Source organism: Coloeus monedula (assembly GCF_965178545.1).
Source record: "Coloeus monedula genome assembly, chromosome: 19".
NCBI lineage: Eukaryota > Metazoa > Chordata > Aves > Passeriformes > Corvidae > Coloeus > Coloeus monedula.
In genome coordinates, this window is record NC_138799.1 from 7,532,335 (window position 1) to 7,559,168 (window position 26,834).

General features: G+C 47.2%; 1 protein-coding gene across 1 annotated transcript; it reads right to left on the reverse strand.

Moving 5' to 3' along the window:
• Nucleotides 1-6,608: 6,608 nt before the first annotated feature.
• On the reverse strand, nt 6,609-6,938 carry SMIM36 (small integral membrane protein 36; the record flags this gene model as incomplete). Its single annotated transcript, XM_082293988.1, has 1 exon — nt 6,609-6,938. The coding sequence occupies one exon, from the start codon at nt 6,936-6,938 to the stop codon at nt 6,609-6,611; it is 330 nt and encodes a 109-aa protein (XP_082150114.1).
• Between the last annotated feature and the right edge of the window lie 19,896 nt (nt 6,939-26,834).

Sequence of the window (26,834 nt, forward strand, 5' to 3'; positions counted from 1 at the left end):
AAACCACTCTGGTTCCAGTGTAAACCTGGTCTAAAACTAACACCCTGAAAAGTGATAAAATACCATTCCCATCTCAGTAAAAAGCTTTTCTTTCCCTCCAGTGTCCCTGGGCTCATAACACCTCCCCTGCCCTGGTGACCTGCCGGCTTTGCCTGGAGGGCTGGAAATTGCAGAGCTGCTGGTGGCTGATGAGAAATGATTTAAAGGAAGCGTTGCAGTGAGCCCTGCAGAGAGCAAACCACAGCCCTGCACTGCTCCCCGCAGGGGACAGCTGAAATCTGGGTAGATTCTGTCTCACTAAGGGACATGTCCTTCAAGCTCAGGACAGGTGGAGTGTTTGTCCTCCAGCAAGCCCAGGCTGCTGCTGTCTGCTCTTCTTTTGGAAGGAAAACAAGTAGGTTTCCTCTTTTTGAGGAAACAAGTGCGTGACTTATGTCAAATCTGTGCTTAAGATGCTCCTGAGAGAGGAGAAATGCAGAGAATGGGAAAGAAATCACCTGTAATAAGCACTACTAATATGCCTCCATCAAGTATTGTCTTTTTTTGGTTGTTGTTGGGAAGGGTATGAGGTGCAGTGGCTGTACCCAATGGACAGGGCACCTGCAGACATTTAATCATCTGCTGCTACTCATGGATTTTTTCAATACACCTTTTATGCTCACTATGTTCCTTTTATGTGTGTCCAGTTTCCAGCAATAAACTTAAGGCAACTCCCATTAATCCCTCAGAATTTCAGAGGGTTTATCATTTGAAAAAGGTAAAGGTGGATATGCCCAATCCCTGCCTCCCCTCCTCTTTCTTGAAAGGTTTAGCCCTAGAATTGGCCTGAATTTGTACGTTTATTTTACATGAAAGAAGTGGCTGAGATAAAAATAGAACATGAAAAATATTACCTAATGAAGTGATAACATATTGATTATTCAGGCAATATAATTTTTACAAATAAAGGTGGATGCTAAGCCTATATTCCTTGCTCATGCAGAAGTCAATAGCAGTTAAATTCAGGGTATTTTTAGAGTAATAAAGAGCTATACCATGGGTGCAATCAGCTTCAATACTGAAGGAGTACAAAATGAGAGTGCTTAAACAATATGTCCAAGTCTTCTAGGCATTCAGGAAGAGACACAAATATATAATCATTCATAATTAACAATTTCTCCATAGCACCACCCATGAAAGGATCTCATGTTCCTTCATAAATACTAATTAAATCAACCCTACACCCCACTTGTGTAACAATTATTACTGACATTAACAGATGGAGAAACTAGGGCACAACTTCATTGCCCACACAGAGCATCTGCTGCAGATCTGGGATGAGACTGACCCATCCGCAGCCGGGGCTGAGCCATCAGATGCTGGATTTGGATGCCTTGTGACAAGGATCTGCCTCCAAAAACTGCTCCTGATTTGTCACATTAGGGTGGAAATGCCTCTTTGAAACATTAATGTCAAACACTGTCAGTGTTAGACAGAAAAACCAAGGAGCTGTGTCTCCAAGGAAACCAGCATACGTGAGGAGGAGGAAGTAAGGAAACTAAAGCAGGAGCAGAACAGAAGCTTGAGCAGGCAGCTGTTCCAATTTCCTGGTTTTTATCATTCTGCTATGATTTTCTCTTGTTAAGTCAGATAGCTTTCTGCTGTGGATGTCAGAGCAATTTATTTATAAACAATTAATTTAGCTTTCCATCACTCAAGCATGAAGAGCCAGACCTTCACCTCAGAGCTCTGACAGCTGCCCCACGAGTCCACCTGCTTTCCTCCTGGGCAGCAGTCACCAGGAGACTCCAGCACACGTACCCCCATGCCCCCCATCCTCCCCACATGCATATCCTTGCTGAGGCTCCAGCTGTCATTTCATCCAGGAGCCACTCAGGGATCCCAGCAGGACACATGGATTCAGTTTCAACCCCTGGAGCCCACCTGACAGAACAGATCCCACACAGGGAGTCAAGCACTTGGGAGAGCCACAAAGTCATTTGGGCTGGAGCAGGGCCAGGAGACCCAGGTCAGTGCTTTGCCATATAAAAGGTACCACAGGTAGCTCAAGAGACTTGGGCTTGTGGGGTTTGATCTGTCTAAAAGACGACAACTGGGCTGTAGGGCTCCCCAAAGCAGCATTGGCTCATGGCTGGAAGAACAGTATTTCCAATTAAACTCCCAATACCAATTCTTACTTCTTGGCATTCCTGCCAAAGCACCAACATCACACAAGCTGAATGACTGATAACTCAAGGTGATACAGTTCTAGGCAGCAAAAATCATTCTTAAGTTCTTCTTACAGTCAAGGGCTTTGACTTGGACATGTCACTGTGCTTCTATACTCAGCACATCCTCATCAGAGGATGAAATAATGTGCTGATAAAAAAAATGAGACAAGATTAACCCCTTTTCAAATTCAAAACAATCACTGCATGGGGAAGGAATTCTCCCTGGCAAATATTGGTTAGTCTGTCTGGACTAATCCTCTACTCATATGTAGTGGCTTATTAGGGATTTGAAAAAGAAATCTGAAGGCTTAGACAGTATGTTTACAGTGGAATAGCCTCACATGAAAGATGGATTTTCAGTGAATTTAATGACATGCTTGACTTGAATTAATATTGGAGAAATCTAGAAATCTTTTTTCCTGTTGTTTCTGTAAAACTCTTTAATAAAGCCTTTACAGAAGCAGTAATTTGTGACTTTAAAAGGGCACTAAGCCAACTGTAAGTGAGCCAGTGCAGACTGAATTCCTGCTTCCTGCAGAACAGCAATAAATCCTCCCAGCACCCCTGAGTTCCATGGTGACCACAGCTCACCCAAAGCAGGTGTTGCAAGGCTGTGCCCAGGGTTTGCCCAGATTTATTGTGGCTTGTTCATCGACTTCTCTGACCCACCTGCTCCAGGCGTTGTTTGCGGGAGAATATTTTATTTTGTTCTCTTTGATCCTACTGGGGTTAGTCCATGGACTGAAATTCAAGTGCAGCCCCTGTGTGCCAGTTTTGTAATAATAACACCCTTATGAATGGCATAAATGACTAAGAGAGAAATCTCAGTGCAGGGGGCAGAAGAGCAGAGAAAATTAACCAGAGACACGTGGAGCAAAGCACAGAGGGGACAGGAGCTGTCCAAGGATGCCCCGTAAGCCAAGGGCAGAACTGGGAACAGAGCATATTTCCTAAATCTCTGTCAGTCCATCCAACGTCCTTTAACTCATATTGTTTCTGGATAAATGTTAATACAATTTTACCCACATCTCACTCATTTGCAAAGGGCACCTGCTGCAGGACAGCATTTCTGTGCTGGATATCCAGGCCTGAAAATCCTGCCTAATCCTCTGGGCAAAGCACATGTCTCCATGGGCACGGGTAGGATTACACAAACCCATCCTCGACTGAACAGGGATGGAAGAGTCACATTCAGAGGATGTGCAAAGAGCTGCATGACAGCTCTTTCCCTGGAATCCATGGATCCCCACAACCACATCCTGGTGATTCCCCATGTGGGATGGAGCTTGGGAGATGCTGTGGGTGTCCCAAAGGGATAGCTCAGTCTCTGTGGAGCTCCTCTGCATGGCTCAGTTTGGGATAGATAGCAGCAAAGCCTGGTTCAGGATGTTTTGTACTGTATGAGTTCCAGCAAGGGATTCACATCTTACACACAGCTTAGGGAAACAACAAAGCTGCTGTGGGAGTATTCCTCCCTGTTTTTTCACAACGATGCAAATGGCGTGGCAGAGGACTGCAAGCACTCAAAGGAACACAGCTTCAAGGCTAATTTCTGGCAAGCTTGGCCTGATAAAAGCCCATTTGCATGCATTAATCTTGACACAGCCATTAGGTAAATTGTGGCAGCATAGACCTCCCCAAAGCAGTAATTTCACTCACAGGTACTTGATTACTTGGAATTCTCAGTGCATACTCAAGGGCTCTCTCCAATAGTAATACTCCAATCCTGGTCTAGTATAAACAATATTCCAATATTGGTTTAGTATAGACAAAGCTGAGAAAGCCATTTTATTCCTCTTGGGAAGGAAAAGTCCCCATGCACTTTAGTTTCTCATTTTCCAGAAAGGATTTAACCTCCATTTACCTTCCTGCTATCAGAAGGAAAGTATCGTTTGCTGCTTTTACCTCCACATTTTGGAGCAGAGTCCACCAACTATCACAACTGATAAACTTCTTCATGAGTGAACAAGGGAAACTGCTCCTGTGCCTGCAGCCTCCCCTGGCACAACTTCTAAAGCTTAAGCAAGAAAACTTACCCTGCCAAAATCAGCAGCTTTGCCATTGACCTTCAAGGAGCCAGGGATCTGTGGTTCACGCACACAAAACTACGTATCTGGAGAATTTCAGCTATCTAAAAGTATTTATTAACACAGCCTTGCAAGTCTGTTTTACATACAGAAACAAACACAGTGGCAATGATATGGTGACGTGACATGGTGTCATTACATTATTTGCATGACCTTCAGCAAAGAACCACAGCTTCTCTGCTGGCACTGTGGCATTTGGTGTGACATGAGCTGTGACATGCTCTTTGTGATATTTTTGAGCTCTTTTTAGTCCCCCCCCAAGGTCTTATTAACAAAGGTTATTATTCCTGTTCTTTAATGCCAGGGATCCCTTACCACCAAGAAGGCTCCTAGGATGTTAAACGATACATGAACACACAAAAAACTTTAAAGACCTTACAGGCTGAAGGGAATGCAGATGGGAGAGCCCAAGGAGAGATAACCCAGCCTGAGTGGGTGACAGCAGCCATAACATATGAGCAGCTCAGTCACTGCTACATCTTGCCAGAGCAGCTACAACTAACTGCACTTTTTCAGTGCTAAATAACCAAAAGAAGACATTCAACATAGTTATTTCAGCATGATACATGGAAGAGGATCATGGTGCCAACTTCTGATTTACCAGTTTCATCACATCAAGGGTTTTACTCCAGCACCCACCCATCAGGAACCTTCCTTCCAATTCAGGCTTCCTTCCCAAACCAGGCATATCCATAACTCCCAGGGTGCAAAGGATAGCTCGGAAAAAAACCCTGGGTTCACCCACAAGAGTTTACAAACCAAAAGAAAAACCACTAACCATTTTGGCTCCTTTTCTTAAAGTACAGTTAAATAAAAAGTTACTCTCAAGATTTCTTTGCCAGTGCCAGGATGCTCTGTGGCTGATTCATAAACTAGCACATCTGGGGCTGTAGCACAGGCAGACTGTTCTTACCCAGTTGGAGTACAAACCACGCAATCTAGCCAACAGCTTTGTTCAACTGTGCTTTGAATTCACTGCAGTTTATTTCTGGAAGTATTTAAAATACCTGTCCTGAAGGCATTAGGACCACTGCATCCAGTGAGTCATCCTGACACAGGTAATAAATCTCACAGTATTTACTAAAGCTTTCTGTAGGACTCTGTGGAACTTCACATGACCATGATGTAAAATAGCCTATGGGACAGGCACCTGCAACAGTCTGGGTCCAGTGCTAATTTTCCCTTAATAACCAGCTAAAATCCAACTTAAATAATATCACATATAGGAACTTGAGCACTATTTAGAGGGACAAAATAACCTGGTGTTAAACATCCCATTGAGCACTCAGAGGAAGAAAACCAGCAAGATGCAGAAGAAACTTGTTAACCAAAAAGGCCTATAGCTTTATAGCTCTGAAATTATGGGAACAGCAGAACCTGATGCAGATAGCATTAAATTTACTGGAGATACAATAACAGCCTTCCTGTGGCCCAGCAGGAACATGATACAGCTGAAGGAAGGCTCAGGGTGAGAGGCAGGGTCAGACACGTGGAGATGGACGCTGAAATCCAGGACGTGGGGTCAGAAATTCCTGTTCTAGTGGATGGTGGTGACTCACACGTTTCACATTACTGGCAAATTCACCTCAGTTCCTGCTTTCCTTTGGGCAGGAGGCATTGTACCCAGCTTTCCCAGGAAGCATATTGTATCCTGTCAGGGGATCTGTGCAGGGAAAGGGGTGCTCTGCCCCGTAAGAGCAGAGCTTGAGTTCTACCTACAGAAAATAAGCGCCAAGACAGGCTTGGCACTGCCCTCAGGGGAGCTCGCAGACAACATGGAAAGTATTAAATTCTGATGGGAGCAGCAGCTGGCTTCTATCTGAAAGGCATTATCTATCCTTTGAAAATCTTTAGTGTTTCTTTTCTCCCTGGGGAGGTGGGAACAGCCTCCCAAGGTCATTTGCATGACTGAGGAAGATGTGCCAAGGCTGTGGGGCAGCATAGCTCAACCCACTGGGGTAGGATGCCCTGGACAACACTGTGTCCCTGACAAAATAACTGCACCAGGCACAACTCGAGATTAAACCAAGGCCCCTCATCAGTGCCTGAGTGGATAACAGCGTCACTGCTGCCGGCTGCCAGTGGGCTGCAAGGCAGCAGCAGGAATGGAAATTAGTCTCTTTATGGCTGGCAGACAGAACTGTGAGCTCATATCAATGCAGAGCACAGCTCAACATCAAATGACCCCCTGAATGATGGCACCACATCAAATAAATCAGCGTCTAAACTTACCTGGGGATCACATTATCCTTCTGCAAATGGGGAGTAAACATAGCAGAGAGGCAGGAACTGGAGCTCCAGACAGGGTCCCTCACACAACTGTAGTCCTTTTCCCAGGCAGATCAGCAGGGTTCTCGTAGGCAGAGATGAGCCCCTTTGCCCAGCGAGTACCAGGAGCACTCTGCTGCATCACCACCAGCCGGATCGGGGGCTGGGTGTCTGCAGGGACCTCAGGAGCATATTCCTTGCTGGGATCCTTCCCTCTGCAGTCATAGAGCACGCAGGAGATCAGGAAAACCAGAAGCAAAATAACATAGCTAGCTACCAGAATGATGAGATTCAAGGTAACAGGGTCAATCTCCAAATAAAACTCCATTTGGTCCCATACTAGTGAGTGCAAACCCAGAGAATGAAGTTTCATATGCACGAATGAGCAAGTGCTAACTGATCAGAATAGATGTATTGGCTTTGTGGTAAAAATACACTAATCCCCAGGTCTCCTGTAGCAATGGATTTCCCCGAACGGGACGATTAAAGCAGCTCAGTTTAATAACTTAAGCTCTTTCTTTTAATGCCGCATTGCCTACAGTGGCAGAAGCTAAATTTGATTGCTATATTGACAGGAAAACATCCCCCTTGCCCAGGGACCATCTCTTTCCTTGGTGGGCAGGTAGCAAACTGGGTTTTCTCTAAAGGCATTTTGCAGAGCCTCCCTTCCTCAGGTGGATTTGGACTCGTGGGCTGAAAAAAACTGAGCTGTGTAATTAGTAAATGAATACAGAAATAATTAGAAAGTCATTTGCAAGGTAACTTTTCTCAAAATCTCACAAGCCTGATCCTGATTTTGATTAAGACCTTTCTGCCCTGGGCTAGTGCTACAGAAGTGTTTTAAAGTGAATTAAAGATGTTTATTGCCCAGGTCCCTATCAGGATTACAAGGACACATCACACTGCTGTCACACACTGCCCAGCAAGTCCTTGCACAAATTCCTCTGTAGGATCCTGCTTCCCACAGGCTGCTCTGTCTTATTTGAGTCTCCCACGTGTGAGAAGGTACAACAAAACTGCAGCACTTCTGTAGCCTGGACACTGCTAATTTCTTTTTCCTGAGTGGAGCCTCTGTTTGCTGAAAAGAGGGTGACATTTGCTGTGCCCTGCCTGGCAGCAGGGCCAGGCTCCTGAGCACACACTCTTCAAGTGCCTTTTGCACCTTCCAGACCTATGTCTCCGAAGCTGATGAGGGAGTAGGGACACACAGAGCTGCCACGTGTCACCCACACAGTGCTTGGAGAGAGACCACCCTGGTTGCTTGAAGACAGATGTGTCCAGGACACCAGGGAGGCAGACACAAAGCACAGGGGATGGTGCCAAGGAGCACCACAGACCCTACATCAGCACACTCACCTCTCCATGCAAAACCCCAGGGTTTTGGTTACAGCACAGGAGGCTCTTAGGAAGAGATTAGGCTGTCCCAGCTCTTAGCACTGCCAGAGCTGCGGAAAAGGGCTTTACGTGTCAGCAGGAATCCGATCTGGCGCGTCTAAGCTGTAAGAAATATGTCATGGGGGCATCCTGCCACCTCGACCTCAACACAACACATGCCACTCGTTTTAAGGTCAACATCAGCTGCATCCCCCACCCATCAGCTGCCCTCACAGCTCTTTAGCTGAGGAGAAGTTTGTGTCAGGAGTAATCCTAAGGCTGGCACTACCAGTGGCACGTTTGGCAGCAGGAGGGAACCCCACGGCACCTGGAATGCACATTTGTGTGTCCCTGCTCTTCTGTGCCTGTCAGACACCACGTGCTCTGTCTGAAGCACAGCATTTGGCTGTCAAATGGGGTTTAGATGAGGCTGAGATTCTTTTTTCAAGACAAGCTCTTAATTATGCACTTCCCTTCCAAAGCAATGGGGTGATGGGAGCTGGGATTTAGTTTCAGTGCTTGTTGGGAAACAAAGTCTTCTGGAAATCCCTCCAAAATTCTCAGAAGCACCAGCACATCTGAAGGGCAATAGGGTTCATGGCCTTAAATTTCAATCATGTTGTGCTACAAAAGATCAATATCAGAGTAATAAATATTATATAGTTTCCATGCTGAGACAGAGATGGGATTTTACATTAAGTCTTTTAAACTGGTCCTCAAATGGCAGCCTGGGTTCTGAACTTAGCACTGTGCTAAGAAAAAAAAAAAAGTTTATGGGATTTCCAAACCTGAATTGTCTCCTCCAAGGTCCTCCACATGAATAGCTTTGTTTCAGATTAGTCTAACATTGCAGCAGGGAGATACATGCCATAAAGTGTTTAATTTAGATAGGCATCATGCCAGCTTTTAGAGGGACTTTTCAAAATGTAAAATCTGGTACTACATTGCCACAGCACCTCCTGGGTTGCTTCAGACGTGCTCTCCTGGAGAGAAAAAAGACTCCTTGTTTCTACATCTCCACAGCATCTCAAAACATGCTCTTAAGGGTGAAAATAGATTATACTTTCAAGAACCCTCCTCCCAGGGCCTAGTTTGCAGCAAAATCTCATACTTACGCTTGTATTACCAGGATTCCTGTCCTTCAGCCTGAGCAGCTCCCAGCAGCCTTAGTCCAAGTCAGTGTGCTGAAAACTGAAGTCCTGGAAGGGATTTTGCTGCAATACCATTTATTTCCTCCTCTCAGCCCATGTCCAGGGCAAATCACAGATGTTCACCATTTGATATTCCTGTGCCCAAGGATTGCCAGGGTCTAATCCCATCTGCCAGAAGCCCTGTTGCAGGAGAAGGAGCACTACAGGAACCTCATCTGCACACAGACTGGAGCTTTTTATAGAGGAGCCTCACACCAACAGGCTGGCCCTGCTCCCAGGATCAGTGTCCTGGAGTCCTCCCCTGCCTAGCACTGCTCCCTCCTACCCATCCTGCAACCTCAACTCCATCACTGACCATCCCTCACCAGCCTTTGGCATCTCACCCTCCTCAGGCTGTTCGTGCCTGCACCCCTTTTCTATAGAAAAGTCGCTCAAATTCCTGTTTGCACGTGCACTGATGGAGTACTGAGAGCTGCCCTGGCTCTGCAGGGAGCAAGGACATATTTCCCACGACACAGAGTGTTGGGAGCTTTGTAGGATTGGGAAAAAGCTCAGGATATTGTGTGTGTGCTTCCCCAGGCAACCAGAGGCAGGAGATGGTCAGGGCAAAGCGCTTCCTCAAGCAGGCTCTGCAGTGACTGGTGAGACAGCACCTGGAAGACACATTTTCCTTGGATCTCCAAAAATCATCTGTGCTACAGTTGCTTCAAAGGCCAGACCAGCTCTGTCACCAGCTGTGCCAGGGTGCAGGGATGGTGGGTTGCACAAAACCTCCCTCTAACATCTCAAAGGGGATTAGCTGGACCACCTTATTTCTTTATTTTTTCCAGTATACAAAAGTAATGTTTGTAAAACATTGTTTAATGTTTGACAAAAAGCCTTCCAAGGGCAAAAGCCCCGGGCTGGAGACCCAAGGCAAGCAGCTACCATTGGTGCAGTCAGGCCTTCCTTCAGTTTTTTTCCTCTTATTTTGTCCGCCTCAGTTTACAGACACTTCTGGACAGAATGCACCTTTTCTTCTGCAAACACCCAGCTCAGCTGGGATGAGAGACAAGGGAAAAAGATGCATGCAAGAGAGAACTAGGTATTTTCTGTATTTTTGCTTGAAGACATTGCACAGTGAATTTCTCAGTATAAAAGTTCAGATGTTAGTGAAACAGCAAAGAACCTCCCTACAATCAGAAAGAAAAAAAGATTTTTAAAAAAAGGGTTCTGGTAGGAGGGAGCTATAAAAGCTCTGTTCTGAGAGCAGCAACAGCAGAAGTTGCAAAGGAACTGAAGGCAGCTGCCAAAGAAATCAGTCTGCAAGAAACTACATTGTCTCACCCCATACAGGAGTTCACACGAAGTCCCTGCTGTGCCACCTCCTTCAGAGCAGGTTAGGGCTGCTCACAGAACCTTATTGTCTGGCAGACCCAAGGCAGCAGCTTAGAAGGGTGACCCAGCAAATGAGGCATCAGACAGATGCACAGAGCAAAATATTCAGGCTCTACAGGACTCAGACACATGGAAGCCAAGATCATTTCCCTTCCTGGTGCTCCCCAGCTGAAGCCTGAGGTGTCAGCAGAGCCTCGTGTGCTGTGGGAAGCACTGGCATGGTTGACCCCATTCCAGCCGGCTGCACCTTGGAGCTGAACCGAGGGACAGCCATCGCTGCCAGGCCTGATTGGCTTAACCATGGTGTCATCTCTAAAAACAACTCCACAGAAAGAAATCATTTCAATGCAGCTGCAGTGAGAAAGAGAGGAATAGGGACCACAGCAATACCAGCATATTCCAACAGAAGAGGGAACAGGCTCAGACGGAGTGTCAGCAAGGACAACAGCAGCATAACACCTTATCCTGCCATGTCCCTGCTGCCCAGGACAGAGAAGGCAAACACTTAGAGGTTGCAGGCAGCTGCCTCAGCCCATTGCCTTCCTCATACAAGTCAATTTAAGAAGGAAATTGCAGATATTTCGGGACCACAGGGAGAAACCTGGTATGATCAGGAGCCATAGTTACTCCAGTACCTACAGTCCAAACCGAGTGCCCAGAGCAAATCCGGGGAAAGCAGATGTGTTACACGCTCATGTGCGGACATCAAGGGCAGAACCACAGCCACTGAGCCCCTCTGGGGTGCCCAAATGCCTGTTTGAACAGTGCATGGTGTTTGAGAGAGGCCATACACGAGTGTGTATGTAGCTTACGACTTTTGAGGTCGTGCCTTCCCTTAGCACAAGCTCTGCCAGGGTATGGAAGGGCCTGACCCCTTCCCCTACTCCTCCTGGTCTCCTATTGCCTATGTATTTCCCAAGTGAAAGAATAATGCAATAGATCTGAGAACTTTGGTGAGCTGGAATTCACCAGCACCACAAAAAATAACGGGAAGTGAGGCACAGACAGAAGACGGCAGCACCAGAGACCTGAACTCACAGAACCCAAAATGTACAAGGTGACAGCGCGACTTACATCTGGGTTTGGTGTTTTTCCCTGCAGGCCTCTTCCAGCTCGGGCTTTTTAAGCTACCACAGCGTTTCCCAGGTCTGATCCCGGCCGGCCACACGTAGGAGCTGTTGCTTTCCTTATGGAGCATCCCGGAGGGAGCCGGGCCCGGCAGGCGGCCCCGGGGAGCCGCCGGCTGACCCCGCTGCGAGATCCAGCAGCGCCTGTCAAAAAGGAAACCTCTGCTTTTTAACCTCTTCTGGTCAATGGTGTCAAGCCTTTGCCAGCACCCGGAGGGAGTGGCAGGAGTTCCCGCGGTCGCTGCTCATGGCTCACACGATGCTCGCCCTCGGAAAGTGTTACCACAGCGGTTAAACTCTTTCCTGCTTTACAGGTGCATTTGTTCTGAGTTTCGTGTCTACAGCAGCAGAAAACAGCTGTGAAAATGCTGCTTTTGAAAAAGGAATAGAAATTCAAGAACGAAAATTGAAAGGCAAACTAGAAAACAGCTCTTAAGATACAGAATGGGTTTGATTAGTTATTTGTACTCAGTGCCCTCCTGGAACCCCAACCCCCCACACACATCAGTCAGGGAAGTGTCTGACTCTGAGACTATCAATAGTCCTACAGAGGTGAGCGAGACAGCTGGCACTCGAGGTTAAGCATATCCTGAATAAAAGAAGCTCAAAACAAAGACTAAGGTCTTATCAGATTAAGCTCACAAACCTTGCCTGCAGATCTCTACTCCTCTCCCCAAAAGCTCAGACACTATTGCTATCACATCCATGAAAATACTTCCCACTTACAACCCCTGATACCCAGCAGGCAAACATATGAACTTATATCCAATTTCCTTTATCACACATTAACTTACTAGAAAAGTCTCAGCTGGAGAGGATCTGGTCCTCAAGAAAATTAAAGCAGTTGCCATGAGGTGGCAGACACTGATCAGCTATTTCCCTGATTGCTTTTTCTTTGTCTCAGGCTCCAGGTGAGATGTGTCCCTCAAACCCCTGCCCAGCTGAGATGTATCAAGCAGAATGGGGTGCTGGTGTTTGCTTCTGTGAGAAATGAGACAACTCTTAAAAAGATTAATTTATTGAAAACAGAAAAATTGAAAAATTACAGAAATCAAAAAAATATAAAAATTTGGGATCCTATGGCTCAGTAGATGGTATGCCCCAGGAGCGCAGGGATTTGAGATCTTCTGGCTGAGACAGCACTAGACCTCAGGTAGAGAAAAAGAACTTGCAGTGCTGGGTTGACTTTAAAAAATTACTAAAAGCCCCTTAAAAGGGGTAAGGCTTTTAATGCCCAGCACCGACGTCTCCCACAACTACTCCGGAGAGAGCAAGAGGGGAAGAGAGAAGAGGGCCCACCTCTTTGCTTCGTTCTTTTTATAGTTTTTGCTCCGCCCCCAGTCCACCCACAGCCCGCCCCTTCGGTCCAAGGCGATTGGTGCTTTCCCTTTGATGGATCATCTCCATCCACCAATGGCTCATCGTTGTCAAGGGGGGTGGTATCAGTTAGAGATAAGGGAATACAATACCTTCATTAAAATTCAGGTATTCAGGTTGCCATGGAACTTGCCTGCAGAGTAATGGCTCTGTAGCTAAAAATAGCTGCTGGCTATTAAGACTGGGTGGGGGGTTTGGCCTTGGAATCAAAATGCAAGTGAAACACCTACAAAAAGTATTAAAATACATCCAACACACCTCAAAACACTTGTAAAAGTATACAGTAAACACAGGAAAGGTAACTCTTATGGTGTACCAGTGGTTTGTAGCTTGAAAAGGGGCAAGTTTGTGATTTTTAACTGGGAAAGGTGCAACTCTATTAATAAACTTTAAACAAATGGAAACACTGATAATGGAACTGGATTTTTGTACCTGGGCTGATGGGTTAATTGTAACATTCAATTTAAAAATAATTAACTCAAAATTAATTACTTAAAGCACTTAATATGCAAAGACCAAGCACAAATAGGGATTTCATGTATGACAGCTTCTATCCCAGCTCCCTTCTGGAGGGCTCTGCTGCCACCAGAACTGGCTCTGTTCGATACTACAAAGAGCAAACCCCTAAAGGAGCTGATTTTGGACCACGATATTTTTGCTTTGGATAAGAACTTTGCAGGCAAAAAATAATCAATTTTAATTTGGAGTGTGTGCATGAGTTCAGGATGCTGCATGACAGAGGATGGATTAGAGGTTTGACCCACACCAGTAGGGTCACAAGGTGTGACAGTCAGGCAGGAATCCTTTCCATGATCTCCAGTAGGATGTAACTGAAATGATGTTGAATGCTCATATAAAATAGCTTAACATTTAACTGACTTTTTTTTTTGTTAACCAGAAAGACAGATTTGATGTGAAAGATAAAACTCATTACTTGATTCAGAACAGTGATCTGAATCTTCATGTCAGATAAATCCTTATAACTTTATCAACAGTACGGGGCTGATATCAACAGATCATGGGTGAACTTCAGTCAGTGCTACTCTGCAGGGTGAAAAGCAATAGAAGATTAATACCTGGAAGAAGGAAATATCCTTATTTTTCATCTCTAAGTAACTTTCCAAGGAAAGCTCAATTATCCCAAACTGTGGCAAATCTATTTTGATGTGCTGTGAGATATTTAGTCAGTCTGCTTGTCCTTATCCATGAAATTGTGAATTCCTTCTCATTATTAATGGCGAAATAACTTAAAAACAGGAGGAAAAAACATTAAATTCTTGATATTGAATGCAGGTGTCCTGGAATGGGTAAAGCTGACTCAAACTGGGTTTCAGTTATGCTGTAGCTGGGCTACTTACCTGATTTGTCTTCTGTCCCATAACCCAAGAGTTAATCAAGATGATGCAGATATAAAATTAGTGATATAGGTATACTTGCACCAAATTCAGTGAAACTCCTTTTGCTTACCCCATCTGAGTTTTCTATCAAATTCAAAATTGCTCCATATAAACTATCCTATCCTTTCTATTGCTCTGACTTGGTGCTGCACAAATAACTTTAAGGATTCACTTCCCTTCTTTCCCTGGCCCTGAAGTCCATGCTGACAGTGCTTTGCTGAGCTGGGATGGGTTTAGGTGCACACAGTGTTCTGCTCAGGTGTGTGTGTTTAGCTGAACGGGGGCTATGAACTAATTGTCACTGCCAGAAATCAAATTATTATTGTAGGTAGCAAAGCATTTAATCTGAGAAATCACAAAGCAAGAGCTACAGCTTCTTGTTTTATTGCTTGTGAAGATTAAGAGTTAGACTCTTTCTCTCCTCATTCCTAGTAAATGAAGATTTTTCTGGTCTGGCTCAGCTGGTGTGGTAGCAAGAAGCACTTGGTGTGACCAGATCCGGGGGTGTTGCTGGGTTTGGTGACCTCCCCACCAACACAGCTGTGGCCTGTAAGAGGAAAATAGGTGCTGGCACCCTCCCAAAAAGTCAGAGGCTACAGACATCTAGGAGAAGCTGCTTTACCCAGGAGCAAGAGGGGAACTGAAGACTCCAGTTTTGGGCAGTGCTGCTCACCAATTTCTGCCATTGCAGACAGAGCTGCTGAAGAGTCCCTCGTTCTGTTTGCCAGTAAATCTGTGTGTCCTCCCTCAGGGTGATATGTGTGTGTTTGCCTCTCTCTGTTTGCCTTGAATAAACCTCCATGGGGCAGGATGTCAGGACTACATCACTATTCCTGGGGCATGTTGGAGCGCTGCTGTGATCGTGTTACCAATCTGTGGGCAATAAATCAGTTTTGCTCCTGAATTCAGTCTGCTTTTTCTCAATTTGCATTCAAGACTCTGCTACCTTGGGATGACTGGCAACATGTAGCTGCTTTTCTAGGAACCAGAGGACTTCTGTGAGCTGGGAATGGGTAGTGGGTCTTGCCCAAGTGAGCAGGTTTGCTGGCAGAATAAATCATAGGAGTCATTTCCTCAAAACCAGAGGTCTCCAGGCCTGGCTCCTGACCACTGCTTTGAATATGATGTTGGGTGAGGGAGGCAGAGGGGAGTTAGATGATGAGAAGAGAAAGGAGTCTCTAAAATTAACTTGGCAGGAACTGCCTAAAGAGGCCCTGCAGAGTTCTTTGCTCGATTCAGCTGGGGTGCAACCAGAGAGAAAAAACCCTGAGATTTCCTGGAGCAGCTTTTCTTGTTTGTTTTGCTTTTTCAGGCTTCTTTCAGATCTGCAAATCCGTGTCACATCATGTGTGAAGGCAGCAAATAAAGTGAACTCTGAATTAATTTTTTTGTTTTGTTTTCAGAGAATACAGGCCTCCCTCAAAAGAGGATACTTGAATACCAGTCAGACACCTGGTGAGCAAACCAGCTGTTCACAGCTGTTCTTTCCATCTCTCTTTTTCATTGTTTGCAGAAACAATGAAGGGATCGAGGACTAAGAGGGTTGAACTGAAAAAAAAAAAGAGCCCCAAGTGCCAAGCTCTTTAGTGCTCTTTGTAAAACCCAAATAAATGGAAAAATAAATCAAGCTTAGACATCAACAGGAAATTGAAAAGTTACATCAATGGAAGGACAGAAATATATACGTCAATCATTTGGCTGGAGATGTTGTGGTGTAAACAGATTTTATCACTTATAGCTCTCTATTCAAATAATTCTGTCCCAGATTTCTTTTGTAAGAGTACAGAACACAATTTTGCCAACAAGCCCCTCGGAACAAATATGAAAAATAGAGCAAGACTGGCTTTGCTCTCCCTGATTTCAAGTTCACAAAGTTTTTACAGCATTGGCTTAATTCAGAAATACAGAAAAAGCTTATACCTAACCTTCAGTCAAGGCAGCAGGACTTGTTTGATGCCAAAGTGGGCACATCCCAAAGTGTTTTGTTGAATGGACATGGACTCCTTGAACTGCTCCATCCCCACTATGCTCAAACCTAATCCTCACTGTCACCTCTGTTCTCCCTCCTTCACAGCAACACACATTTCTGTGAGCTGGTTCATTTGCCCACAGGGAAAGGTTGGATGTGACAGCAGACTGTCCCCATCCCAGCACCCCAAGCTGCCATCCCTGTCCCTGCACGGGGTCATCCTGGCTCCAGCTCCATCCCAGGGACATGGTCCCTGTCACGGAAGCCCTGCCGCTCTCGGGCGTGGATAACCGGCCCCTGAGGACCAAGCCTCTGCCTTCCTTTTGAGATACAAGATATGGGGTACAAACAGTCATAAATAATTGATGTCACTCCAAACAGAATCCTGCCTCACCCACTTCCACTCTGTTTACCACCAGGATTTTTTGTTTTGTCTCTGCTTCTTCCACACCTGCCAGTTGCTTTGTATTCCCTCAGACAGCAGCAGGACTCCAGTCTGCAGCAAGGGGCTTTCCTGGGAGCTTTTCCTCTCTGACAAAGAAGGAACTATGTTCCCCTGCTGTTGAGACATTTAGGCCTCTGATCTCCTCCTTCTGACACTTGGGCTCTCCCTCTTGTCTAGACCCAGTGGTTGCACTGCAGTCAGTCCTGCCGTGTTCCTCAGGTTTCTCTCCTGGCACCAGACAGAGTTTTCTGATGTAAACTTAGTCTAAATCATTTTTGCATTGTTCTTTCCTGGCCACTGTCTTATCATCTCTTCATTGTTGCCTCTTGGCTTCCTCTGTGGTTCCCATCTGTCTGCTGGCTCTGTGTGTATCACTGCAGGCTTAGCTTCAGTCCTGTTTTGATGTCATTCATTAGACATCTCGTTATTACTTGTCTCAGCATTCTGGTTTCTCTCTGTTCTTGTCAACGCATTCCATGTATTTCAACCTCTCTAAGCAAAATCTCAGCTGAACTCAAGTCCAGTGTATCCAAAAAGCCCGGAGCTGAAGGGGAAGGCAGGATGGTGTGAAGGTGCCCATGAAAATGTTCACAAGCACAAGGTGAACTGAGCTAAGCCCAGCTGGCCAAAACCCCTAAGATGCTCTACAGACCTGTGTGAACTCTTGCCAAAATACAGTTCTGTTATGAAAGCAGGCACTGCTTAGAGTTTTAAACGATTTGCTGGAAAATCACAGGTTTCCTGTCTCCACGTGATTGCTGAGGTTCTGGTTTGCCAGTCTCCAAGCAGATGTCCAACTTGATGCACATGGGAATAAAACTACTTCATATGCTTTCAGGTAAGTAATTACCTATCTGGTAAGCATTTAACTGTACCTTGGGTCATTCACTGGAGACAAATCAGAAGCAAAATTGACACAAATACATGATATTCTGAGAACAGCTCCAACACTTTTAGAAGTTGCTCAGGAACCTTCATGCAGCAAAAGTGGCCAAAGAGAAAATTTTAAAAGTTTAAGCTTTAATCCACCATTTGTGTCACCCTGTGAAGAAGGAGGGTGATACAAGAATTTATGCTCTTGGGCTGAGTGCCTCACTGTAAAGGGACATCTATTTTCAGTTTAATATAACAAACCTGTCTTTTGTCAAATGTTCAGCAGCTCTTGGTCACAATTATGCTCAGATGATTGATAATCCCTTGGGACAGAGGTGTTTTGGTCAGACTGTCAGCACTGTGCCATCTCTTGCTGTGAGCCAGTGACATTTTCCAGCAGCCCAGCAGCTGCAACCCACAAAAAAAAGAAAGCTTTGTGTCATATGAGACTGGGCCATGCCAACCTCCTCTTCACTGCCCACACTTCAGTTCACAGGAGGGCTACATCTGGGCAGTGATGGCTGAGCCTCCTGACAGTCACCAGTGTGAACCCCACCATCAGCACTGTCCTGGTTTGGGCAGCACCTCAATAAACCGAGTGCAGCCATGAGTTGTTTTCATTCTTATTCTGACAAATCAGCTAATTAGAGTACAAAATAATATTCTCAGGCTTGGCAAATCCTTTTGACTTTGAAAGATTTTAAAATTTATTTTGGTTTTTCTTGCTCAGACAACATGGAGACTCAGTGCTAAACTACATAAAACAAATTAAATATCCAATTACAAACAGTTGGCTCTGGTCTGGAAGCACTTCAGTTGACTGCTGTGATTCAAAGGAGAAAAATGATTTCATTTTGAATACCGTAATGCTTTTTAAACAGCACATTGGCTGACCCATCCCAGATCACAACCTCAAGAACTTCACATACTTGTTTTTGAAAATGAGGTTTGTGTCTTGCCCTGTCAAATGGATGTTCATGCTGCAGTGATGGGAGAGGAGCTTCCCATCTGCCCTTGATGATGTTTCAAGGAAGACACACAGAGGTCTAGAGTGACCAATATGTGTTACTCCAGGCCTAACAGCAGTCCTGACTCCCTGGCCCTGGAGCACAAAGGTGTGTACAAGAAACTCCACAGCAGACACAGACAGTTCCTCAGGGAGGAAGGGAATGGCTCACTTGTGTGAGTGTGTCTGGAAGTGCAAGGATTTAAAGGGTGTTACAGCCCTGAGTCTTCCATGGCTATGTTCACAGGTGCTGCCATCAGGGACTGACAGAACAAAGCCATCCTTTTGGGCTCAATTCACACCAAAGTGTGTTTTTCAGATCCAATGCTCAAATTTCCTAAGAAGACACCAATTGTCATGGCTCAGGTGGACACTGGTATCCATCCTCCAGTAGTTGTCCTTCAGCTTCACAAAGGGCAGAGTTTTAAAGCAGCACCACATGGCTTTAGAAAAATCTTGGGGTGTAACAGGAGGTAAATTAGGTGCCTGATCCTGCAGAGAAGATATTTGTGCTCAGAGGTGTGTAAAGTTTCACAAGACTCAGCTCAATCCCCAGGCTCCAAGTGGACCACCCAGCTGCATGGCAAGAAACCCATTTTTTTCTCATGGTTTTGTCCATACTTTTGCTGTTTTGCAGCTTTTACAGCCCTTGTGTTTTCCCAGCTGGTTTTCCTGAGATCAGGTCAGAGAAAGCAAAGGGCTTGCTCAGAATTTAAACAAAAGCTCTTTCAAGCTTAAAAAGAAGAAAGAAGAAAAAAAAAACACTTGCAGGGAGACCCCTTCTCCAATGAGGAAGAGTTTGATTTGGAGGCTTTTCTGCAAGAAATCCAAGGCTGACTAGACCCATTACTAGCACTGCCAAGGTGTGTGAGGTGGGTGAGATCTGACTATCTCTGTAAGGAAAGAGAATTTCAGGAACAGACTTCAGCAACAGAAATAAATACCCAGGATTTAAGACAAGGGATAAAATCTCCTTCCTGATTGGCAGCCATCAGAAGAAACAAGGAGGACATAAGGGACTGGCTAAAAGAAGATCAAAAACTCAAATGGATGGATCCAGAACAGAGAAGCTCAGTTCCTACCACAGCCATGTACTGGATGGGTGACTGAACTCAGTCCCTGTGAGGGTTAAATCCCAGCCTGACTGCAGGGTACCAGGACAGCCCAATCCACAGCACAGCAGGGCTGCAGGGCAATGTTGAGGAGCTGAGAGGGGCAGGTTTCCCTGGGCACATAACAAATGCTGCCAGTTTTACTCTTGGTCATATTTCCAAGAACCAGACACTGTCATGAAGTAATTCAATGGCAGCTTCTTTTCATTCCTGGAGCACAGAAATCAAGATTTCCACTTACCTGGCAGGAACTGAAAAGGCTTTGAATGAACCAGAATTACTGGAGAAAAACATAAACTCTTTCATTTTATACACACAAACCCCACAACTCCAAGTGTTGTGTGAGCACATTGGGGTGTCATACATCGATCCCTGACATTTTATGCCCATGCAGACATAGTGTCCTGCATTTTAAACAATTGCAAGAGCAGAAATTTTGTTCCCATGGAAGCTATTTTTTTATTATACTCCTAAACCTAATCTTAATACTTCCAAGTGTACTTTGGACAGTGGCCAAGCTGTTCACGTGTGGTAGGAAGCTGCCTCGCACAGCTCTGTGCAAAATGGGACAACGGAGAATGGCTCCACAGGCTCCTGTGACATCTAAGGCCAGGAGAAGCCGAAGGCAACAACAGCAGCTTGGCTGGCGAGGAGATGGTGAATGTCACCCCACAGGGGCCAGGCAAGAGGCTGCTGTTACCGTAACAGGGTGGAAAAGCAACATGTAGAGATTAAAAATAAAAAAGGGAGAGCGAGCTCCTTTGATAGCTTCAATATCACAATCAGGAGAGACTTCCTGGCCTCATATTTTCCATATAAACACTCTCCACTGGATAAAGTTAATGGTTCCCTAACTGCAAGGCAGAAGGGCTTGATCAGTTTAATTGACGTCACAGATTGGGTATTTTAATGAAATGTTCTGTGCTTCCCCCATTTATACGTTTGACCCTAACCTTTACCAGATGTTCAATTCCTGCTCCCTCGCAGACACTGCAGCTCTGTGTTTGGGAGGCTCTCAGAAAGCTGAAATGCTGAAGTTGAAATAAAACCCTCTGACACGAACCCTTTTGTTTGAGCTGCTCCCCACCACAGGGACGGGCTCACGGAGGGCTCTGCTCAGCAGGAGTGTGCCCAGGAGAGAAGAGGAAAACAGCCAAAAGGATCATATTGTGCTTCGCCGCCGGTGTGGGAGTGTGAAGGATACAGTGCTGCTCCCCTACCACTGGACAGGGATGAAATCACAATCTTCCCTTCCAACCCCTCCAAACTGCGGCCCTGAGACCAAAAAAAGAGCCAGAAAGCCTGAATTGGGGATTTGGCTCTGCCATGACCCCTTGGGCACTCTGTTCCTGCCTCTCAGCCTTGTTTCCCAGGCATAAAACAGGACAATGTGCCTTTGCCCAATTACATCCTGTGTTTATCAGGGGTAGGGCTGGGCTGGGCTGGGGAGAGGCTGCAGGGCTTGGATTAGGAGTGCTCCCTCCTGTCCCCTGAGACAGCCCAGGCTCTTCCTTGGGCAAAAAAAGCCGTACCAGCACCACAGACCCAGCAACCCCGTGTTGCTCTGGATGCAACTCTGCTCTAGGCTGAGACCCCTCAGAAGTTAAACCTCCCTGAGGTCTGCGAGAGTGAAGCCAGCTGGAATAAATCATCAGGAAACGGGCATGTCATCAAAAAGGTGCCATCAAAAGTTTTTTGGTGTTTGATGCTCATTTAGAAAGTCTCCTGCTCATTCTTTTTGCAAAGAGAAGATAAAATGCTGGAGCAAGAAGGGGTTAAAAGAAGATCCACATTCCCAAACCTCAGCTTTGTTTTTCAATCATTTTAGATAAATTGGAAGCTGGACCCCAGCCACCCTTTAGTTCTGGGTTTGGATTAGCAAATTACAAGTCACAGAAGAGGTTTTGCAAAACCATACTCATATCCTCCTTGGCCTGCTCCTGGGTGAAACTGAGCTTGCCCTGAGCAAAAATGAGTGAATCATCCTTTAAAATGCATACACCAAAAATGCTGAACTCAACAACCAAAAACTGAGTGAAGGAGAGTACGAAAGCCTGTGCAAGGCACTCATTCCTTTTAACCCAGGAGAGACCAAACTTGCAGCACCAGCACTTTGCAGCAGATTAGGCAGCAAAAACATTTGGAAATGTTAAAAAAGAAAAATGGATGGTTTGTTTTCAGTAATTCCATGCACACACATAAAAATTATGTATTCTGTGGCCGAACATTTGTCCCTGAGCAGATGACAGTGGCTGTTAGCATGGCAACCTCAGACTTGCTCGTGTTTGACATTGATCCTGCAACAAGGTTCAGTGGATTTAATCAAAGTGGGTCCAGGGTTCTCCTGAACCCAGGACAAAATCCAGTCCAGCTGCCCTGCCTCAAGCACAGACCCTGCTGTAATCCCAAACAATATCCATGTGTAGGTTGAGTCTCAGGTGTTGATTATGTTCTTGAAAGTCACATCTGCTTCTCAGACCATCTCATTGCAAAGGAAATCTTCCTCCTGCCTGGGGTGGCCAGAGGATGAAGAGATGCTCATGAAGGACGAGCCCTCCCCTTCAAGGGACACAGGACAAAACATGATGTCCCTGCAGCACTGCCCATGTCAGCAGTGACTGCCCCACAGCACCACCAGCCTGGGGTTATTTTCCCAGAACATGCAAAAAGAAGTGGGAAATATACAGTAAATCAGATCCCATCTCCCAGTCACCAGCCCATTAACATCACCACACTTTCATTAGCAGGAATTCCTAAATCCAGCCATCAAGATGTTCATGTAATTGCAATCTGATAAAAACAGCAGGTAGGGCCCCTCTCAGCCCCAAGGTAGATGGAGGGGCTCCTCTGAGTTCCCAGATTCACACACAAGATACAGCCTGAGCATCAACAGTTAAGAGTATTTTACCAGTGGCAATGAGAGGGATTCCAGCAGAGTAGGAAATAACATCATTTTCATTTGAATCAGGGCTGAGAATGGGATGAGGCTGTCTTCCCTGCTTTAATATACCCATCCTCACAGACAGACATATTGGAAGTGACTTTTACAGCCAGCCAGGAGACAGCCACACAACCCACACCAGCTCTGGCAGGACTCACATGCCACAGTGTCCTACGACATCTCTGTCTCTCTGGAAGAAGCATGTGGAGGGTTGTTTTTCTCCTTAAGCCCATTTAATTTTATTTTCCTTTACTTACTGGCAATGAATTGTTCTACTTCTCTTGCTCACCAAACACTTTATGTTGTGGGTTTTTTTGTTTGCTCATCTGTTGCAACAGGAGTGGCAAAAGACTGTCTGGGCTCTTGGGAGCACACACCAAAGCTGACATGGGGCAAGCGGCTTTTTAGAGACACTTCTTCAACCCCACTTTCAGCCCCACATTCCACGCCTGAGGGTTACAACCATGCTTGGAAGATGCCTGGACCCTGAACTGTCCAGGCTTTCCCACCTCCTGCCTTCCTACACATGACTTTTCCACCAGCACTTCTCCCCAGGGAGGGTAAAAGGACTGATGCATCTTGTCAGTACTTGCTGTGTATGGATTTGTCGTGGTTTGACACTGGACAAATGCCAGGCACCCACGAAAGTCACTCACTCGCCTTCCCATGCCACAGCTGGGCAGAGGAGAAGAAAAATTAACAAAGGCTTCATGAGTTGAGATAAGGACCGAGAGAAAACACTCCAAGGGCAAAACAGGTTCAGCTTAGAGGTACAAAGTGAATTTATTGCTAACAGAATCAGAGGAGGATAATGAGAAATAAAATAACCCCTCAAAAACACCTTTTCCCCCCAGCCCCTCCCTCCTTCCCCCCGACAGCGCAGGGGGACAGGGCACGGGGGTTTGCTCAGTCCATCACCGAGATTTCCTTCGCTGCTCCGGGAGAGGAATCTTCCCCTGTGAGGCCGTGGGCTCCCTCCCACGGGAGACAGCTCTCCTGAACTTCCCCGGCGTGGGTCCGCTCTCAGGAGCAGCAGCCGCACCGCCCCTGCTGCAGCGTGAGCCCCTCCCACGGGCACACAGCCCCCCAAAACTGCTGCAGCCTGAGCCCCTCCCACGGGCACACAGCCCCCCAAAACTGCTGCAGCCTGAGCCCCTCCCACGGGCACACAGCCCCCCAAAACTGCTGCAGCCTGAGCCCCTCCCACGGGCACACAGCCCCCCAAAACTGCTGCAGCCTGAGCCCCTCCCACGGGCACACAGCCCCCCAAAACTGCTGCAGCCTGAGCCCCTCCCACGGGCACACAGCCCCCCAAAACTGCTGCAGCCTGAGCCCCTCCCACGGGCACACAGCCCCCCAAAACTGCTGCAGCCTGAGCCCCTCCCACGGGCACACAGCCCCCAAAACTGCTGCAGCCTGAGCCCCTCCCACGGGCACACAGCCCCCCAAAACTGCTGCGCCGGGCTCTGTCTGCCACGGGCTGCAGCGCTCCAAGGCCAGGCTGCTCCAGCCTGGGAGCAGGGCCCTCTCTGCACCGGGACTGCCCCTGGATCCCAGCCTCCTGCAGGCATCCACCCGCTCCGGCACGGGCACCTCCCGCAGGGCTGCGGGTGGATCTCTGCATCCCCGGGGATCCCCAGGGCTGCGGGTGGATCTCTGCATCCCCCGGGGATCCCCAGGGGCTGTGGGTGGATCTCTGCATCCCCCTATGGATCCCCAGGGCTGCGGGTGGATCTCTGCATCCCCCGGGGATCCCCAGGGCTGCGGGTGGATCTCTGCATCCCCGGGGATCCCCAGGGCTGCGGATGGATCTCTGCATCCCCCGGGATCCCCAGGGCTGCGGGTGGATCTCTGCATCCCCCTATGGATCCCCAGGGGCTGCGGGTGGATCTCTGCATCCCCCTATGGATCCCCAGGGCTGCGGGTGGATCTCTGCATCCCCGGGGATCCCCAGGGGCTGCGGGTGGATCTCTGCATCCCCGGGGATCCCCAGGGCTGCGGGTGGATCTCTGCATCCCCCGGGGATCCCCAGGGCTGCGGGTGGATCTCTGCATCCCCCGGGGATCCCCAGGGCTGCGGGTGGATCTCTGCATCCCCCGGGATCCCCAGGGCTGCGGGTGGATCTCTGCATCCCCCTATGGATCCCCAGGGGCTGCGGGTGGATCTCTGCATCCCCCTATGGATCCCCAGGGCTGCGGGTGGATCTCTGCATCCCCCTATGGATCCCCAGGGCTGCGGGTGGATCTCTGCATCCCCCGGGGATCCCCAGGGGCTGCGGGTGGATCTCTGCATCCCCGGGGATCCCCAGGGCTGCGGGTGGATCTCTGCATCCCCCGGGGATCCCCAGGGCTGCGGGTGGATCTCTGCATCCCCCGGGGATCCCCAGGGCTGCGGGTGGATCTCTGCATCCCCCTATGGATCCCCAGGGGCTGCGGGTGGATCTCTGCATCCCCCTATGGATCCCCAGGGCTGCGGGTGGATCTCTGCATCCCCCGGGGATCCCCAGGGCTGCGGGTGGATCTCTGCATCCCCCTATGGATCCCCAGGGGCTGCGGGTGGATCTCTGCATCCCCCGGGGATCCCCAGGGGCTGCAGGGGCATCTCAGCTCCGGCGCCTGCAGCACCTCCTCCCCCTCCTTCTTCACTGACCTTGGTGTCACCATGGTGTTTCCCTCACATGTTCTCACCTCCTCCTCTTCTCTGACTAGGAAAAAAACTGTGCCCACTTTGTTTTGATTTTCTTCTTAAACATGTCATCACAGAGGTGTTACCAACCTCTCTCACTGGCCCAGGTTTGGCCAGCATCATGCCCATCTTTCAGAGCCATTAGAGATTGGCTCTGCTGGACATGGTGGAAACTTCCAGCAGCTTCTCACAGAAGTCACCTCTGTGGCCCCCCCACTACCAAAAACCAGGCCATGCAAAATCAACACACGACCTAAGGACAAGAAGCTAAAAGGGAATTCTGGATTCCCTTTCTGAAGAAAATCCTTTATCAAGACCTCCATCCCAAAGAAACTCCTCTTTAGAAATCAGCTGTGGCATGGTCTGACACATGGGCTGGAGGAGATAATTCACTATCACCTGGTGTGTGTTTTTTGGAGACCAATTAGCCTTTCCCAGTAAAATGTACTTTTCCTCCCTGATTAAAAAGGTACTAAAAGCAATACCCTGTAATACGCAAAGTGTCAGGATCTGAGCTGATCTCAGTTAATGCACAGCTCCTCTTGCAGCAACCATCTCCCTGGAAGGCTTCACTCAACTGCAAAAGGAAATTGCCTCAAGTGAAGGAAAGTGGAGCCAATGAAGCAGACAGCATATGAATTGGGTTTTTTTCCCGTTTTCACAACTGGGCACCATGGACTTACAGTCTGGATTTATGGCAGGGTTTACAGCTTTGCTGCTTCCCAGCAGCTGCTGTGCAAAATAAACCATCACCCAAAACAAAAAATCACTGAGTCAAGAGCCTGAGAGAGAAGAAGTGCAGGATCTTCTTAATGAAATTAATAATTGCTAATTAAATATCCAAAAGGAAAATGTTCTTTTTGTCTTCTCACTGAGATGTGGCACTCCCTCCTTTTTGTATTCATGAATGCATTCATTCAATAGCATGGAGTAGGGTGACGGGGTCAGGCTGGCAGGAAGGTGCTACCAGCACCAGCATGGAAGTGACAAGTGCAGTGAATTTGGTGGCTCTGGCTCCCTGGCTCACATGGGAGGGGAAGGAAGAGCAGGAATTTGAAGATGGCTGTTGTCTTGGACGTGCTGAAGTCACTGCTGATTTTAGGCCAGGGAAGAATGATCTGATCTACTGTGTTCCCTCCTTGTCTTGGCTCCCACTCATAAAGGCACTTAAAAAGCTGTCTAGCTTCAAGTATGTGCTTAAGTGCTGAATTAGTGAATTAGCATATTTACTTGTCTGCAATCTCTTCAAAAGCCAATTGGAAGCCCTGGCATTTTGATGAACGCCTTCAATGGCCCCTGGAACAGAGCGCAGGTCCCAGGTTACCCTCCCTGATCACACCTCTGGCTATGGCAGTCCTGCCCTGAGGAGCTGCTGCATGAGAAGAAGCTGAGCTTGGCTGCTCCTCTCTGGTCATCTCTAAGCTATACTGAGGTA